Below are 18,976 nucleotides of genomic sequence, written 5' to 3' on the forward strand. Positions count from 1 at the left end.
TGCAGAAGGAATAGAAGGTAAAGTTTGTCTATTTGCGGATGATCCAAGATCTGCAACAGAGTGGACATGCCTGAAGGAGTACAGAGAACGAAAGTGATTTACGAAACCTTGAAGAGAGGTCAAAGATTTGGCAGCTAGGATTTAGTGCCAAGATTGTAGAGTCATGCATCTGGAATGCGGTAATCCAAAAGAGCCATATGTGATGCGGGGAGGGGGGAAGGCTGATGTGCACAGACCAAGAGCGGGATCTTGAGGTGATGGTCTCTGGTGATCTGAAGATGGCGAAGCAATGTAACAAGGTGATAACTAAAGACAGAAGAATGCTGGGCTGCATAGAGAAAGGAATAACCAGTAAGAAAATGGAGGTGGTGATGCCCCTGTACAGGTCCTGAGTGACCTGGATTACTGTATTCAGTTCTGGAGCCCTTATCTCAAAAGGGATAGAGACAGGATGAAGGCGGTCCAGAGAAGGGATACCAAAATGGTGTGGGGTCAATATCAGAAAACCTATGGAGAGAGACTGAAGGAAATGAATATGTATACCCTGGAAGAGAGTTGGCACAGGGGTGATATGAAACAGACCTTCAGATACCTGTATAAACGTCAAACCTTTTCTGTTGGAAAGAAATCAGTAGAACTAGGGGTCACAAAGGAAGTGGTGAAAACCAAAATAGTGAAAGAATTCAAAAGGGCATGGGATAAATATTGTGGATCCCTAAAGGCTAAAGGATGGAAATGAAGAAAAGAGTGCATGGAGTAACTTGCTAGTGGAGTGTACTACCCTTTAACCAAAAGGCCTTGATACTGTTGATGCAACTCCATCATTGCTTTCTGCTTCAAGGGCAGGGGGAAACGGAGAATTGGATGTATACAGCGACCAAAGAGGGCCCCGACTTTTACAGTCTGGAGAAACAAGTATGGTGGTAACCTTCCTGATGCGGTGGTTACTACCCTTAATTAATAAGCCTTGATACTGTTGCTGCAACTCACACATTGCTTCTGCTTCTGCTTCAACGGCAAGGCATTGACGGGAAACTGGATTCAAACAGAAAACAACGAGGGCCCTGAATTTTACAGTGTGGGAAAGTGATAAGCATGGGATAACCTACAATGCACAGCAGATATTACCATAAGCTTACCTAGCAGACTGGATGGACCATTTGGTCCTTTTCTGCCATCATTTCTATGTTTCTACTGTGGAAAAAATAAGTATGACAGCTTTGGGCTATTTGGGTTAATATGACTGGTATCTGCTTCATACTGATAAATATATAACATCTCTTGATTTTAAAAAAAATCCAGTTTATATTTTCCCTGACTATTGCTAGTCATCTGGAAAGCATCTGAAATGATCAAAGGATCTTCCATCTACCTGTTGCTTTTAAAGTTGTAGTATTGTCTGGGCAGATTTTATGTATTGGGTTCCTTAGCTTGGTAGAAGTTGCAAACGGTTTTTCCACGATAAATAGATTTTTTAAATATGTTATTTTGTTTCTAAGCCTAAGGATAAGCATGTTCATAGTCATCTTGCTTTCTTCGCTCTATTTATTTATTTATTTTATTTTTCATTTTTATATACCGACATTCTTACATCAAATGCAAATCATACCGGTTTACATAAAACAGAAAAAGCAGGAAATATATTTCCATAGTCAAATACAATGAACATTTATAAAAAATTGTTAACAAGCCATAAGGTAAGAACTTGGAAAAACAGTTAATTAACAGAAAAAATAAATGAAAGAATTTTAAATGAAGCACAAAGATGGTAGAATGTATCCCAAGATGCACCTCTCTAGGTGACATCAGAGTGCTATTACATCTGTAGTCTGAGGGATGCAGTGTTCATTAGAAAGCATTGCCAGCGCTAGTAATTGCCCCATAGCACCATTCCTCAGCAATCTCCATTTTAAGCTGACACTTCTCTGCACCCCCATGCCACTCCTTCACCTTCCCAGCTCATCTTTGCTACTCCTCAGGCCTCCCAACCCTCACACTCCTATGGCCTGCTCATTCCAAGATGCTGCTCCTCAGTTCCCCACCACCATTTCATGTCGCTGCTACTGCTGTCACTCATCAGATCCCTTGCCACCTGGTGCTCCTCCATCCTCTCAGTACCTCCTCATTCTGCTGCTGCTTGGGTCCTTCTTCTCTCACATCTCTTGCTGCTGCTAACGCCATTCCTCCAGATTTTTGTCACCGTTACCATTCTTTTGGCTACTCCCCACATATGCCATTGCCACCATTCCTCAGGCCTCCCACCTCATACTGCTGCTGCCACTTCCTCAGTTCTCCATCTCATGCCATTGTCATCACTTTTGGCTGTTCCCCACAGCTGTTATTGCTGCCATTCCTCAGGTCCTCTCTCTCACTTAATACTGCAACCACTCCATAAGATTCCTCCAATCTTGTGTCGCTTCAGTTATTCCACAATACAAGACAAAGCACTCACAGACTTCATTAGCTGCTTTTGAACTTTCCTTGGAGTTAGCCCCTGCTGGCTGCCTCATATACATAATAATCCCTAGCAGCAGCCCCACCTGACATCTGCTGTCTCATGCATCCTCTAATTCCTGGCAGTGGACAGAGCCGGAACCTCCTGCCTCCCGATTACTGGTTTTCTTTTCCTGCAGGAAGTTTTCCCAGTGCAGCCAAAACACACACAGGTGCATGAATTACTCACAGCAGTGTAACCACTTTTACCCATCAATCTTTGCTGTAGAATACACATAAAAACTAAGATGGCGAGTCACAGGAAAACCAGGAAATGCCTTCAAAAGCAATTTTGCTAGCCAGATACTCATGTAACCCCTTTCTAGGCTCTTCCCTTAGATGAAGGGATCCACACTCGGTACCAGGGCTGAGTCCTTGACTCTTTGGCTCCCCAGTGTGGATTCTCCAATGTGGAAGTGGAGAGAAATGATTAACGTCCAGGGTCCAAGGCCCCAACTGTATCTTTAGTCCAGACATCTTTCCTGAATAACTTCTCGAACAGAAATAATCTGGTGCTGGGGATAATGAAATCCCTTGTGCTAATTCCATACTCAATTCCCGCAGTGACGAATTAGCTCTAATTACATGTGGGTCCACTGGGCCATAAGATGAGGTAGGCATGGAAGCCATTGTTGTAATTTTCCCCTTCCTTTTTCTTCCCTTAATGAAAACATAAATGGCAACAAAAAAAGCCCATTTATACCTTTTTACACTGCAAGGATATATCCCACTTACAAGCTACAAGTCATGACTGCTTATAAGATGTCTCTCTTTTACCAGAACAGTTCTTGTCGTCTTCCTCATCTACACTCTGCAATGGCTTTGTCAAGACTATCACTACCCTCAAAGAAGTATAAAAAGAAATTCCGTACAGTCAGTCTTTGAGAACTCTTACAATGAATGCTGCCACTTTATAGGATTGGCATTCCTAATCCTCCATGCTGCCAATCATTCTACAAATAACATGGGGGAATTCTAGGTTTTAGGCCTCTCCACAAGAATTCTGAAATTAGTCTGTCCATGATTTTGATATCTTTTTAAAGTAGTCATACTGGGAGAATCTGAAGCGTATACAGCCATTTGGGAAATTAAGATCATAAGTTTACCCACCCACCCAGTGAGATCGGGAAATACTGCCACTGCTGTGTCCTGACTTTTGACTAATTAATAAGAGCTGATATATTACATATATACAGGGTTTTTTGGGCTCTTTAGGCAATGTAATCCCAATAGCACAAAGGTAGTCAACTCAAGTGCCGCAAAACAGGTCTGGTTTTAGGATATCCATAACGAATTTGCATGAGATATTTGCATGCAATGGCGGAATCTGTCTCATGTATTTCCATTGTGGATATCTTGTAAACCAGACCAGTTTACAGTATTCAAGGACTGGCATTGCCCACCTCTACAGCAGCAGCATTAACCTACTTTAAAGGAAATCCCGCCCTTCTCCTAACAGTTCCCTTACCTCCCTAAATACAGCCATTGCCTCTGACTTTTCTAGGTTTAACTTTAGCCCTGAAAATGTATTGAATTCTATAATTTTCATTAAATAATGAAGTGCGTTCTTTGCTTTCATGAGCTAGACTAGTTAACGCTATAACACATGCAATAACAATGCAATCGCATGGCACGCATGCAAATTTCAGGAAGGGGAGGGATTAGGGAGGAGTTTGGGTGAGAATTATTAAAATGAGGGGCACTTTTGCATAGTTTTTACGCTGGAAATAACTACACCTTTTTTCCTGGCATTAAGCTGTGCAATATGCCCGAAATGGCCGTAATGCAATTTGCGATAAATTTTGTAATTGCATTTCGGCCATTTCTAGGCTTGGGAGGAAAGCGAGAGAGAGAGCGCCTCTGGGGAGGCCCTCACAGTGTGCAACTATTTATATGCCTAAACGAAGGGTCATTTAATAGCTCGAGGTGAGGTGTTGATGGTAGTTTAGGGGCCAGTTTATCATGCAGAGTGAGACATACGAACAGCACAGTACACCTCTGTGACGATTAGACTTCATTTGGAGTGAGGAAAGTCTCACAAAGATGAAATTTCTACTATGTTATCTCATCCTAGCTTGATGAACTCTATAATAGGGTACCATCAAACTAGGCTGAGATAGCATAGTACAAAATTTCAACTTTGTGAGATTTTCCTCTCTCCATATGAAGTCTAATCTTCACAAAAGTGTACTGTGCTGTTTGTACGTCTCACTCTGTATGATAAACTGGCCCCTGAATTCTAAACCACCACCAACACCTCACCTCGAGCTAGTAAATGACCCTCCTATAGGCATATAAATACTTGTCTACTATGAAGGCCTTACAGATATGCGCACGCGCTCTCAGCACGAGATGTGAAATAGGAATTATTGCAGGGCGCAAAAAGTTTACCGCACCACGCAATATTACCGTAATTCTAAAATTTCCAAAAACACGCCCCTTTTTCTTAGCGCGGGCATTATGCATGCATTATCATCGCATTTTGATGAATCTAGGGGTTAGTCTGGAGAGCTGTAACCACTGCAGCTGTTATTTCTGATATTGTTGTATCACTCAGAAGTGCAGTATGTATCTCCATGGTTTTCTCCCCCTTCTTTGAATGAATTTCCCTCTCTTTTTTTGCCACTCAAGAAGACATATCTCCACCGTGCTCTTGCTGAGGGCTCATTTCATTATTGCATGTTTCACATATCCTTCAGGGCTCAACTTTTTGAGTGAGAGAGATAGAAGGGCGAGGCATTCTACCCTACTCACCATGTTATCTAATCCTCTGCAATTTTTTTAAATTAAAATTTAGCTGCCAAGCAGTCAAGCTTTCTTAGATTGCTTCTCACACCATATTCACTGTTCTTTAAGGAGCTTTATTTTACCAAAGTTGGTATTTTTGCAATCCAGGTCTTTGAGTTTTGTGCAGTTTCTCTGTATTATATTGTCTGAGGATCACTGGTACTCAGATGAGCACATATCTGAACATTAGAAACACTTTCTTCACTCTTAAGTACTAGGGTCCAGTACTGTCCTCTCTCTCTGTGAGTTCCATTATCATACGTCTGAGGAGCGTCCCTTGAAGAGAGTCCAGGCTCTTTTTACATTTAACTGATTCAACCAAAAGGATACTTCAGTCCACATCAGGCAGGTTAAAATTTCCCACCGACACCTCCTTCCTCATTCTCACATTCTGGATATTTTCAACCAGATCTCTCCCTGGATTTTTCACCAGAGTCAGAGGTCTGTAGACTATACCAGTGTAGATGAAAGTGCCAATTTCCACATCACTTTCTTCTTTCTTCATGTATCCTGGTATTTCAGTTACTTTTTTTTTTTTTTTTTTGTAAATATAAAAAGCTACTCCTCCCCCTTTGCTGCCATCCTTATCCTTCCTGAACAGATTAAAGCATGGTATGGCAGTATTTCATTCAAGGTATTCACTGAACATCTCCATGATACCAACAATTTAAGAATGTAAGAATATAAGAAGTTGCCATTCTGGGTCAGACCAAGGATCCATCAAGCCCAGCATCCTGTTTCCAACAGTGGCCAATCCAGGCCACAAGTACCTGGCAAGTACACAAACATTAAGTAGATCCCATGCTACTAATGCTAGTAATAGCAGTGGCTATTCCCTAAGTCAACTTAATTAATAGCAGTTAATGGACTTCTCCAAGAACTTGTCCAAACCTTCTTTAAATCCAGCTATACTAACTGCCCTAACCACATCATCTGGCAACCAATTCCAGAGCTTAATTGTACATTGTGTGAAAATGTTCTCTGATTTTATTTTAAATGTGCTACTTGCTAACTTTATGGAGAGCCCCCTAGTCCTTTTATTATCTGAAAGAGTAAATAACCGATTTACATTTTCCTGTTCTAGACCTCTGATGATTTTATAGACCTCTATCATATCCCCCCTCAGCCGTCTCTTCTCCAAGCTGAACAACCCCAACCTTTTCAGTCTTTCCTCGTAGGGGAACCAATCCATCCCCTTTATCATTGCCCTCTTTGTTCCTTCTCTAGTGCAACTATATCTTTTTTGAGATGCAGCAACCAGAATTGTACACAGTACTCCAGGTGCGGTTTCACCGTGGAGCGATACAGAGGCATTATGACATTTTCTTTTTTGTTAACCATTCCCTTCCTAATAATTCCTAACATTGTTTGCTTTTTTGACTGCCGCAGCACACTGAGCCGACGATTTCAAAGTATTATTCACTATGACACCTAGATCTTTTCCTAGCTCCAAATACGGAACCTAACATCATGTAACTACAGCATGGGTTATTTTTCCTATATGCATCACTTTGCACTTGTCCACATTAAATTTTGTCTGCCATTTGGATGCCCAATCTTCTAGTCTCGCAAGGTCGTCCTGCAAATTATCAGCTTGGGATTTAACTGCTCTGAATAATTTTGTATCATCTGCAAATCTGATAACCTCACTCTCCGTATTCCTTTCCAGATCATTTATATATATATATTGAAAAGCACAGGTCCAAGTACAGATCCCTAAGGCACTCCACTGTTTACCCTTTTCCAGTGAAAAAACTGACCATTTAATCCTACTCTCTGTTTCCTGTCTTTTAACCAGTTTGTAATCCACAAAAGACATCGCCTCCTATCCCATGACTTTTAGTTTTCTTAGAAGCCTCTCGAGGGACTTTAGCAAATGCCTTCTGAAAATCTCTACCAGTTCATCTTTATCCACATGTTTATTAACCCCTTCAAAAAAATGAAGATTTGTAAGGCAAGACTTCTCTTGGGTAAATTCATGCTGTGTTACATTAAACCATGTCTTTCTATATGCTCTGTGATTTTGATCTTTAGAATAGTTTCCACTATTTTTCCCAGCACTGAAGTCAGGTTCACCGGTCTACAGTTTCCTGGATCACCCTGGAGCACTTTTTAAATACTGGGGTTACATTGGCCACCATCCAGTCTTCAGGTACAATGGATGATTTTAATGATAGGTTACAAATTTTAACTAATAGATCTGAAACTTCATTTGAGTTCCTTCAGAACACTGGGGTACATACCATCTGGTCTAGGTGATTTGCTACTCTTTAGTCAATTTGGCCTACTACATCTTCCACCAGTAGTGCTTGCAGCTCTGGAATTTTATTACCTAGACTATAAATATTTGTGCTCATAGACTTCCAGCTATTTCTCTCACTTTGTTTACAGTCTCTATAGCATGGGTGGCCTACTCCAGGCCTCAAAAGCCACAAACAGACCAGATTTTCAGGGTACTCATAAAGAATATGCATGAGATAGATTTGCATGCACTGATTATAAAAGAGGTTTATATGTACAAAGATCAATTTTACTTATATGGAAAGATCTGATTCAACAAGTGATAATGTGCTTACAGGTGGGTTTTTTTTTTAATATGCACATCTGTCCACTAAAATCACCAAGATTTTGAAAAAGCATCTGAGGATTTTACAATTGTATTCTTATTTTAACTTTATCTGTATTCATTATAATTTGTTTTTAACTAGTTTTATTATTAACATTTGTGATATGTTGTAAACCATCAACACGAAAAGAGGAACGTTATCAAAATATACAAAAAAAATTTATGAAATTGTTTACAAAAATAGTTTACAAAGTGTTTATTATACCACAAAATACACATAAAATATCACATAATCTAATATATACATACAATCATATATTCATATTGTTACAATGCTGGAAGTACCAACTCCATACCCCTATAAAAAAAAACCTTCTTTGTTTTTCTACCTTTGTGATATGTTATAACCCACCTTGTACGTCAGGTTTGCCATAGATGGGCTATAAATGTAATAAATAAATAATTTTTCTTCCTCATGTTTAAGAATAGCTTATAGTAGAGGAAAACATTGAAAAGAATGGTTAAGTTCTTAATATCTGAAAAACAAACTGGGAGTGAACACAGGCAATCAGGATATAGCAAGAGGTCACTAAATGTGGGCACTGTAAATCTTGTGAGGTCATTTTACAGCTGAAAGATTTTATTTATTCAGTTTTAAAGAAAAAATATTGTTTTAAATATCTGACAACTTGTGTTCCCACATTTCTTATACATGTTATGGTTTGTCCCTGTCAGAAACTTTTCATAGATAAATCTAAAAGAATGCTCAAGGTTCGTATTTCAGAACATTGTAGCTGCTCTAATAAAAAAAAAAACGGCTCAAGGCTCTGTTCATTAAAATTGTATAGAATCTGATCACACTTTTGATGCTCTATGATTTTTGTAATTGAACAAGTAATGCAACATCCAAGGGGAGGAGACCGTGCTCGGGAGCTTAGACGCAGAGAGCAGAAATGGATTTTCTCTGGTTGAATACTCTGGAACCTGAGGGCTTAAACAACAACATTTAATGGCTTCTATTCTACTGAGGTAGTAATTTTTGATATATATGCTATGAAAGAGGTTTAGGACTTTGGATGTATGTTTCATGTGACTCTCTATCATCCATGTGATTGGCTGAAAGCTCCAAGGAGTGGTATATAAGCCAAACACACCAATGCCATTTTTGTGATATCCAGTAGAAAGAGAAGTAGGCAGTGCGTCACTATGAAAGATGTTAGAGTTAAAATGAAAGCAGCTTTCAAGTAAATATTTATGATTTTAAGACTTTTTTTTAAATTAATGTATAGTATGATCAAGTGGATATGAGTGTAAGAAAGTCCCGATTTAAGCATTATTTAAGTCTGTGAAGCTATTATGTATATTTTACATCTAGCTGCCATTTTTGGATTTTTAGGGAACAGCGGTAGAAAAAATGCCATTATGAAAGATAATCATGTTTGTATATGAACACCTGTATGTATTTTAAGAAGAAAAACTTTTGTGTGTTGTGCAAGTCAGATTGTTTTAATAAGACCATGTTATGGCTCTTACAGATGTGAATGGTGGATCTCTTTGACGTTCTCATAAGTCTCTGATCCAGCCGTGCTGCTCTGCTGTGTATTCCATAATCTCGCTCTATGCCAAGGCATAGCAATGGAGATTCTTCCAAATCCACCCCATATCCCCAATGTGTAACTTACAAGCCAAGGACACCATGCTGAGTGGCAGCCAGCTTCGGCAAAGCCTCATAGAATGCTACTTTGCCTGTAGACCTCAACTACCACTTCCTCTTCCATGGAACATAAGAACATAAGAAATTGCCATGCTGGGTTAGACCAAGGGTTCATCAAGCTCAGCATCCTGTTTCCAACAGAGGCCAAACCAGGCCACAAGAACCTGGCAAGTACCCAAACTCCAAGAAGATTCCATGCTATTGATGCCAGTAATAGCAGAGGCCATTCCCTAAGTCAACTTGATTAATAGCAGTTAATGGACTTCTCCAAACCTTTTTTTTTAACCCAGCTACAGTAACTGCACTAACCACATCCTCTGGCAACAAATTCCAGAGCTTAATTGTGCGTTGAGTGAAAAAGAATTTTCTCCGATTAGTCTTAAATGTGCTACTTTCTAACTTCACGAAATGCCCCCTAGTCCTTCTATTATTCAAAAGTGTAAATAACCGAGTCACATCTACTCATTCAAGACCTCTCATGATTTTAAAGACCTCCATCATATCCCCCCTCAGCCTCTCCAAGCTGAACAGCCCTAGCCTCTGCAGCCTTTCCTCTCTATCATCATTCTTTTAGTTACTGCTCCTCTGTCTGGGTCATTGTATAGCAGAAAACACGTAAACCTATTTAGGCTTCATCTCCACAATGGAGCAGTAGACTGTACCTGAAAGATTATAGTCAAAGATAACACCAAATACATGTGACTGGCCTAATGTTTTCTGTTAGTGAGTCTAAAAGAGGCATGTGTCATAAAACAGTTTGTGTATGACTGCCAACACATTGGACATAGCTTGGCCTAGCTTGCAGTGTTTGCTTGGTGGCCTCCCCCTAGGATCCTGTCCTAGTCTTCACATGTGGGTGTGATGGGACTCCAGCTGGCCCTTGAACATGCAGAGCAACAGCTTTAGAAATCCTATAAATCACAAGTAGCTCAGAAGCTTAAAGGCACAGCTTAAAGCTACAGGTACACAGTTTAAGGTATCAATCACAGAGTTCCCATTTTACAGCCTTATCCCATAGTTGACAAACATTTGCATGTTGAGTTATGCACTTGTACTTGCGATGTTTACTGTCACATGGGCTTGCAAAGACACTGCTCACAGAACTGCCTCAGCTGTTTCAGAGCCACTGCTGACATCAGAGTGCTCACCTAGCAGGCCTTCACTTACAGCCTTTGGTAAAGCACCTGTGCAACATTGTTGTATTCACACAATGCTCACAGGTCCTTCCAGGCTAGCATACCTCTTTGTGGTTGCATACACCCATACACAGATGCTCCATGCTACACCTTCCTAAACAAATTGTCAACTATCATGTCCAGATGATGAACGCCTTAGCCGTTGGATGTCATGTTGGTGAGGTAAGCTTCTCGGGGAAGCAACACAAGGATGCTAGTCAGACTGTATGAAGGCAGAATTGGGAATAAGATGGTGTCATGCCTTCACTTGTATTTGCAAGTCACCTCAGAAATGTCAACATCACAGTATAGTTTCTAATAACAAAAGGTTCACATCATTGAACCCAATGCAACGCTGTGTTATAAGCTATTTGCCTGCCTCGCCTGACCAGTCACAGGTAGTCTTAGTCAGATATGGAGATGCACGGTATTGCAAGGCCCTTGGCCAGACGAGCTCAGGGCTAGTCATGTAGTACTGCTGTATGTATGTACCTAGAAAATATGCTGAATACTTTGCTTGTTGCGATAGCTAGTATCAGTTACCGTCCTTAAGCTATCTGTGGCCACCCTTAAAGTAAATAGGCTGTGGACTCCTGGGGTGAACAGCTTGCAGAATGGTCAGTTACCACCTTTCAGGGGTTTTATGGTTGCAGGCCCTTGCTGATTCACATGGCTGGCAGGTCTTGTGGCCAAGCTGGAAGAGTTGCTGTCCTATAGGCTGTGCCCTCATGTGTTTGTCACTTTTACAGTTAGTATTGGGCACCACTACTCCTCACATCAAACCTCCTCCGCCTCACCACCACCACTCCTCACACACACCTCCTCCGCCTCACCACCGCCACTCCTCACACCACACCTCCTCCGCCTCACCACCGCCATTCCTCACACCACTCCTCCTCCGCCTCACCACCACTCCTCACACCACACCTCCTCCACCTCACCCAAACACAGACAAACAGGACAAACTAACAAAAACTTTCACATACTCAGATCAAGACAATAGACCAAGGGAAAGTGAAACAGATGAGAAACAAGCCACAGGACACCACTCTCAGAAATCGCTAACTACCTCCAATCAACTACCAATTACCACCAACTCACCTACTCTCCAAACACCTGACACACCCTCAAAGAGGCAGCTGCAGGAAGCTAGTATATATAAACTAGACAAATAACGCGCCACGCACTAATCTATGCATGCCGCGTAAAATGCCGCATTATATGCTGATGTAACATTATGCGCTGATACAACCTGTGATGTGTTAAACGCAATGCATAAATTACCTATGAGATGCGGTAGACGGGAAATCAGCCTAACCATGCCATTTTTTTTTTTTTTAATCACGGGCGCTATTTCTGCTATATTTATAGCAATCTGAATCCAGGCCTTAGATTGTTAACCCTCTGGGAACAGGGAAATGCCTTTAGTATGAGAATGTAATCCACTTTGAAGTGCTGAAAAGCAGAATATACACCAAAACAGAATAAAGCAGACAGTAAGCTGAATAGAGCAGGCATTGTCTCTTCTGCATATCTGTATCGCAATATGAATACCTTGTAATGTTACACAAATGTTTAGTAATAGCAATAGGAAAAGATCATCAGATGGAGCAGAGCAGAGCAGTCTCGACATCATGCTGCCTTGCCTGGAGTCCTGTGGGGAGGTCATGAGGATGCTGGTTGGGCACCTGAGAGCATTTTTAAACTTGGTCTCACCCCACCATAATGTACTCCTCTCCATCCCAACGTCAGTACAGGCCTGCTGGCTTTAAAAGAATGGTGCTGTGATGTGCTCCTTTGAACATTTTAGGTTAAGGGGAGGAAGCTGTTAATAAATCGGATTGGGATACAGGTTTTTTTCAGGGGGGGGTGGGTGGTCTTGTTAGGGAGGGAATGTATTTTTAGCTTGTGAGATACGGTGTGCTTTTTCCCTAGTGATAGAAAGGTTGGGGAAAGGTATATATTAGGGTTGCTTAATTTATTATTGTACTGTTATATGATATTGTTTCCTTGTATTGTTTTTATGATGGTTTGTTTTAAGATTTTTTTTTTATTATGGAAATCGCTTTAGGTCCCCTTTTTGAATGAAAGAGGCAGGACATAAGAACAAATATGAAATGAACTTCCCTGTACTACATTGCCTGAAGTCTAAAAATCCCTAGAATTGGTTGCTCCCACCCGAAAAAAAAATGTAAATATTGTAATAATTTTCACACACAAGTTTGTTCTGACAGGATCTGCATGTTAAAGAATATACACCATTATATTGCTGTGCTACATTGAATGTATGCTGGGAAGTATTAATAGCTTCTCGAAGAACAAAGTATGTGGCTACCCATTTGTGACTACTGGATCCTACTTTTAGCAGCCACTTAACACACACAGCTAGAATGAGAAAAACATATGCATTGCCTACCCAAATCCAGTACAAATCTAAAGGGGACATGTATGAAAATAATGTTAGGTTACATATGCATCAATAGGATTATGGGCTCTGGAAATTCTGCATACCGTTGCAAAATGTTAATCTGTCAACACTTTCAAGTGTAAGGCAAAGACTCCTGCATTTTTTAGACTCTGATCTTCCGACGCTCATTATTTCTGCTATTTCTGGTCTGCAGTGGTTGTGTTAACAGTGAGGTACGTGCACAAACTACAGTTAGATTGCAGCCATAAATGGAATTTCCTTGCAACCTTGATGTGCAAATAGTGTAATCTAGAAAAACAGGATCAACATTCATGGAAACATAGCTGGTTTGGGTCACATAATAACCAGACCTATTTAAGAGGGCTGCAGTGGATCAGAGATGTGGACCTGGGTTTCAAAGTGTAGAGGGAGTAGAATTCTCCAAACCATTAAGTACAACAAAGACTCTAAATTATCTTAAATGGTTTAATGATTATACGTTCCCGGTCTTAAAATGAAAACATTAAACCTGTTAACCTTTTAAATAAATGCTCAATGTATTACATTATCATTAAATATACTTAGTGGTAAGGGTTAAAAAAAAAAAATTCCTACACCTCACACACACTTCAGAAAGCCTGGTTTGTGGTCTAACTTTCACATGAAGCAGATCACAAATTTGCTTTGCTGCATGGAAACGAGACTTGAGAAATACAACCTCCTGCAAACATACGATTTTTACTGGTTTTCTTTAGTTAATAACTGACCTGGTTTCTCTTGTGACTGAATCATAGAAGATATTCCATATCTGTCTTTGGCAAAGTCCTAGAGAAAAAAAAAGTACAAGTAAAGATTAATGTAAAGTATATTATATCAAAAAGCTCAATATATGTCATACAGTAAACTCAGTAAATATTTAAAATATCCAGCATAGACCTATATGTACAGTAAATATATATTATATTTTATACAGGTGTAGGGGGATTTGAACTGGTGATCCACCAGGTACCACTACACAGCACCAAACCCTTGAGCCACTAGACTGACTCGAGAGACCTATATTCAAAAGTAAAAAATAACTAACTAGTAATAAAAGCCCATCCAAAAACAGGTAAATGCTGTGAAGTTTAGGAAGTGCCTAACAGGCCGATACAGTAAAGCGCGGCCGCGGTTACCCTGTTTCTAACCTGCTTTGTACGCACAATTTGGACGTGTATGTCTAACCCGCGATTCAGTATCCGGTTTTACGCGTCCTTACCGCTTCTTGAAATCAACGCGGATCCCTTTCTGCCCGCGGCATGTATATATGTTAATGATCGGATTAGCTATTCCCTCCGATACAGTAACATGCGCCCAGATTATCGCCTTTTTAACCAGCTATTTTGCAGCGTCTTTAACCTGCAAATTTACCGTCTACCCTGACCCTGATGTTAGTGTGGTGAACTTAGCCGCCCAGTCCCAAACCAACCCAATCCACAGAAAAAAATGCTTCTCGCACAAGGGGGAAAAATTATTACAAAAAAATAAAGCAAGGCGCAGGGCGAAAATCATTTCTGTATTACGCTCGGGCATCAGGGATTGTCAGCTTGACAAGTGTCAGGCAAGCCCCAGCAGCCGGCGATCGGCGGCAGGGAGCGCAACAAAGCACCTGTGCGCGCAGCTCCAATTTTCCGCCTCCTTCGGACGGGCAAGAGAGAGACGAAATTTCACGGGCAAACTTTCCCCCAGCCCCAGCTCACCTGCCCTGGCCGCGGCCACGCAAGCCCCCAGCAGCAGCAGCAGCAGAAGGGCGTCCATGGGTGCCGGTCTCCCATGCAGGAGCGCTGACAGCTCCGGTGCAGCCCCAGTCCTCGCTCCTCTCCTCCCGAGGCACGCACCGCGGCTGTCATGCCTCCCGGGGGCAGCCGGCGGCAAGAGCTGCTTCAGCAGCCCGGGGCGGATCGGGCGCTCCCCATGCGAGGCGGCTTCCAGCAGCCCCCGCCGGCGAAGGTGCATGAACGCACCCCTGGACGTCCAATTTGGGCGCTCAAGGCAGCGAAGGTGCATGAATGCATGCAGTGACCTGAGCGCCCAGCTGGACGTCTGAAGTCACGGCATGCGTTCATGCACCTTCGCTGCCTTGAGCGCCCAAATTGGATGTACAGGCGGGCGCTCATGCACCTTCGCCGGCGGGGGGCTGCTGGCAGCCGCCTCGCATGGGGAGCGCCCGATCCGCCCCGGGCTGCTGAAGCCGCTCTCGCTGTCGCTGCCCCCGGGAGGCAGGGGAGCCGCGGTGCGCGCCTCGGGAGGAGGGGAGAGAGGACTGGGGCTGCTCCGGAGCTGTCAGCGCGCCCGCACGGGAGACCGGCACCCATGGATGCCCTTCTGCTGCTGCTGCTGCTGCTGGGGGCTTGCGTGGCCGCGGCCAGGGCAGGTGAGCGGGGGCTGGGGGAAAGTTTGCCCGTGAAATTTCGTCTCTCTCTTGCCCGTCCGAAGGAGGCGGAAAATCGGAGCTGCGCGCACAGGTGCTTTGTTGCGCTCCCTGCCGCCGATCGCCGGCTGCCGGGGCTTGCTGGCGCCGGGCGCTCAAGGCGGGGTCTGTAGGTGAACCATCCACTTTCCTGGTGGAATGACATTTTAAATGACAGGTACCAGCGCACCCAGGATACTGTATAGGCGCTGTATACCGCTCTACACAGTAAAATGGATTGCGCACGCCTACCGCTTCAGGGACGCGCTTTGGATGCGGCTTGCATTTGCGTCTCATTTGAATACTGTATCAAGCGGTATGTGATCCAAACTGTGCGTGCCGCAAACGAGGGTGCGCCCGGCACTGCCGCACTCTTTCTTACGCGTCCTTACTGTATCGGCCTGTAAGTGAGATGTGTGGCAGAGCTCAAGTGTACCGTGTGGTAGGAGGGAGGGGACTGGATAATTCAAAGACAGAGAGGAGGGAAGAGCTGGAGAGTGCAGCCCAAGAGAAGCGCAAAGCTCAATTTCCTTATGTGGTAACAGACAGCGGATTGGACAATACAAAGGGGGGCAGAGCTGGAGTGTACAGGGAGAGAGAGGGACAGAGCTCAATTTCTATATGGGGGCAGAGCTGGAGAGTACAAGGGACTCAATTTGCATACCAACAATGTAAGTGCAAGGCAACTTTTCCTTTTTATTATAGTTAGATGTTGAGACTTGGGGGAACAGATTTCTTTCGAAGGTTGTCAAAACTTATGTTTAAATATCATTATTAAGTTAACAATAAAACAAAATACCTTAAAATAAACAGACTGCAAGAAAATCATACAAAACCCCCCCAGTAGATTATAACATCAAGTAGTCTTCAAATAATACCTGATCAACAACATTCATTAGTTTATGTAAAAACTAAATTTCTCCATTTTTTATCAAATTTTCTTACCTCCCTCACATTCAAGCCTATAAGTGCCGAATTACGTACACACAGATATCCTGGTCTAGATGTCTTTTTTTTTCTGGAATATCCAGACTTCATTATTTATTAAATACAATGATGTATAAGAATTCCGCCCCAACCAAATCGTATGGCCTACATGCAGCGCCCGAGGGCACAACTACCGTGCACTACCAGAAACCGGTGTGTCATTTCAAACTACACTATAAACTATTCAAAATCAAACTCTTGGCTCTACCGGAAAGGCTCTGAATATATTTAATCCAAGTATCCAGAAATCTTTTCTTATTATATATGGCATTCTGCCACTGCCAAAAAAAGGCTGGGACAAGCCTGACAAAGATTTTCTATTGCACTGGCCGGGAATCAAACCCAGGCCTCCCACGTGGAACATGAGAATTCTACCACTGAACCACCAATGCTCCAGCTGGTCAAAGCATTTATAACTGGGAAACTTATCTAATCAGATTAAGAGTTTACCGTATAACAGTAAAAACCAAAGCTTCGTGTTTCGATAAAGCAATTTCCTGAACAAAAAAAATATATTGTGCAAGCAAAGGAAGTCCTAGTAATGACGGCAGAAAAAGACCAAATGGTCCATTCAGTCTACCCGGCAGAGTTTCTTATGGTAGTAACTGCCGCTCCATGCAAGTTACTACCTTCAACAGAAACATGGGAGGTAACCTGCATGAAGCGGCAGTTACTACCATAAGAAACTTACTGGGCAGACTGGATGGACCATTTGGGTTGTTTTGTTTTTTTTTTGCCGTCATTATTAATTTTACTATGAAATGGATTCCTTTGCTTGCACAATATATTTTTTTGTTCAGGAAACTGCTGTTTCAAAACATGAAGCTTTGGCTTTTACTGTTATCTAATCAGATCAACAGTTTACCATATGTTTCCCAGTTATAAACGTTTTGACAACCTTCTAAAGAAACCTGTTCCCTAAGTCTTAACATCTAACTATAATAAACAGAAAAGTTGGCCCACTGCTATGCAAATTGAGCTCCACCCCTCTCCCTTCCTGTACTCTCCAACTCCGCCCTCTCTCTGTATGGAAATTGAGCTCTGTCCCTCTTTCCTTGTATTCTCCAGCTCCGCCCTTCTCTCTATATATTTCATGAAAAAGACAAATGCTGGTGAAATGGTAAAGTAAGAGCTATGCACAATAAAGAATGTTTTTATGTGACAAAGCTCCCGCCACCCCCCCCCATGGTCTCTCCAGGCCCAGCCAGGTTTAGCAGTTTCCTGTTGGTTACCCATCCTTGGGATGTGGATACAAGTTGGCCCCACAAGCATGATTAATGAGGACCCTTGTCAACAGTTGTGAGAAGGGAAAAAAATGGGGCTGGGGTTAAAAACAAAATAAAAAAAACCCCCTATACCTCACACACGTCAGAAAGCCTGGTTTGAGGTCTAACTTTCACATGAATCAGATAAAAAATTCACTTCGCTGCATGGAAACGAGACTTGAGATATACAATCTCTGCCATCTGAACGTTAACCAGCAAAGGCAGGTGAACTGGGCAAAGTCTGCTGCAGCCGGGCTACCGAGATAGCGCCACTTCCTGATTCACCAATGCTGGTTACCTGGGCTAAAAGGGATTAACTCAGCAAAACAATTATTTTTCATTGTGCTGCTTCGGATTTACAGTGCACTTAAATCAACCTTTGGCACAATTAGACACTTTGGAATAAATTTCAATTGATAATTTATTTTGTTTGATCTATTTACGGTACCATTCCTGTATTAAATCTATAATACATTTTAAGCACCAACTGATAGTGACCCAAGCAATTCTTTGCTTAGCGAAAAATCTACTGCTGCAACTAAATAGTGATGTGCACTTTCAGGCCAAAAAATATTTAGGTAAAAACAGGTAGAACAAACTTACTAGCGAACTATGATATTTTCCAGTGAAGTACTTGAATTGTATGCTTATAGGGAAAGAAAGGTATAGTATAAATTACAAACTGTTAACTTATATAGTTATTGCTTTTGCTCATTTGCTTTTGACAGCTTTTAGAATAACCACGGCATGTGCCCAGGTTTTCTGCTATATTTGAAGTGGGTGAGATGTGCAGGCATTATAGGAGACAACAAACTATTGTAGTTTACAAAACTGGGCAGTCCTTACTAATGTTAAGATCTGTAGCCATGCTCACCCCGCCGCCATGCTGCAGACCTCTCCTGCCAGCACGCTCCACTGGAACTCACACGCTCTAAAACGGGCCGCAGCGGTTGCATCACCCTCCGATAATACAGGCCTTCCGTACATGAGGCCCCTCAGAACGCTGCCTTAATGCCAATGCCTCAGCAACAGGTCTCCTGGTGTGCCTTGTGTCCCAGTGCAAGCTGCTATTCTGTGTCCTGACTCTGCCTTGTTCTCATGGTCCCTTGCTTATGCCTTGTCTTGCTCATTCC

At 42.2% G+C, this 18,976-nt stretch overlaps 1 protein-coding gene across 4 annotated transcripts in view; it reads right to left on the reverse strand.

Moving 5' to 3' along the window:
- Positions 1-18,976, reverse strand: part of DARS (aspartyl-tRNA synthetase) — a 205,561-nt gene that overhangs the window by 137,308 nt on the left and 49,277 nt on the right. For all 4 annotated transcript variants that reach the window (XM_029605392.1, XM_029605393.1, XM_029605395.1 and 1 more), the window contains one exon: positions 13,910-13,967. In XM_029605392.1, the coding sequence (XP_029461252.1) occupies positions 13,910-13,967 (58 nt within the window). The remainder of the gene's footprint in view (positions 1-13,909; positions 13,968-18,976) is intronic.

This window comes from Rhinatrema bivittatum, chromosome 6 (assembly GCF_901001135.1).
Source record: "Rhinatrema bivittatum chromosome 6, aRhiBiv1.1, whole genome shotgun sequence".
NCBI classification, from domain to species: Eukaryota; Metazoa; Chordata; class Amphibia; order Gymnophiona; family Rhinatrematidae; genus Rhinatrema; species Rhinatrema bivittatum.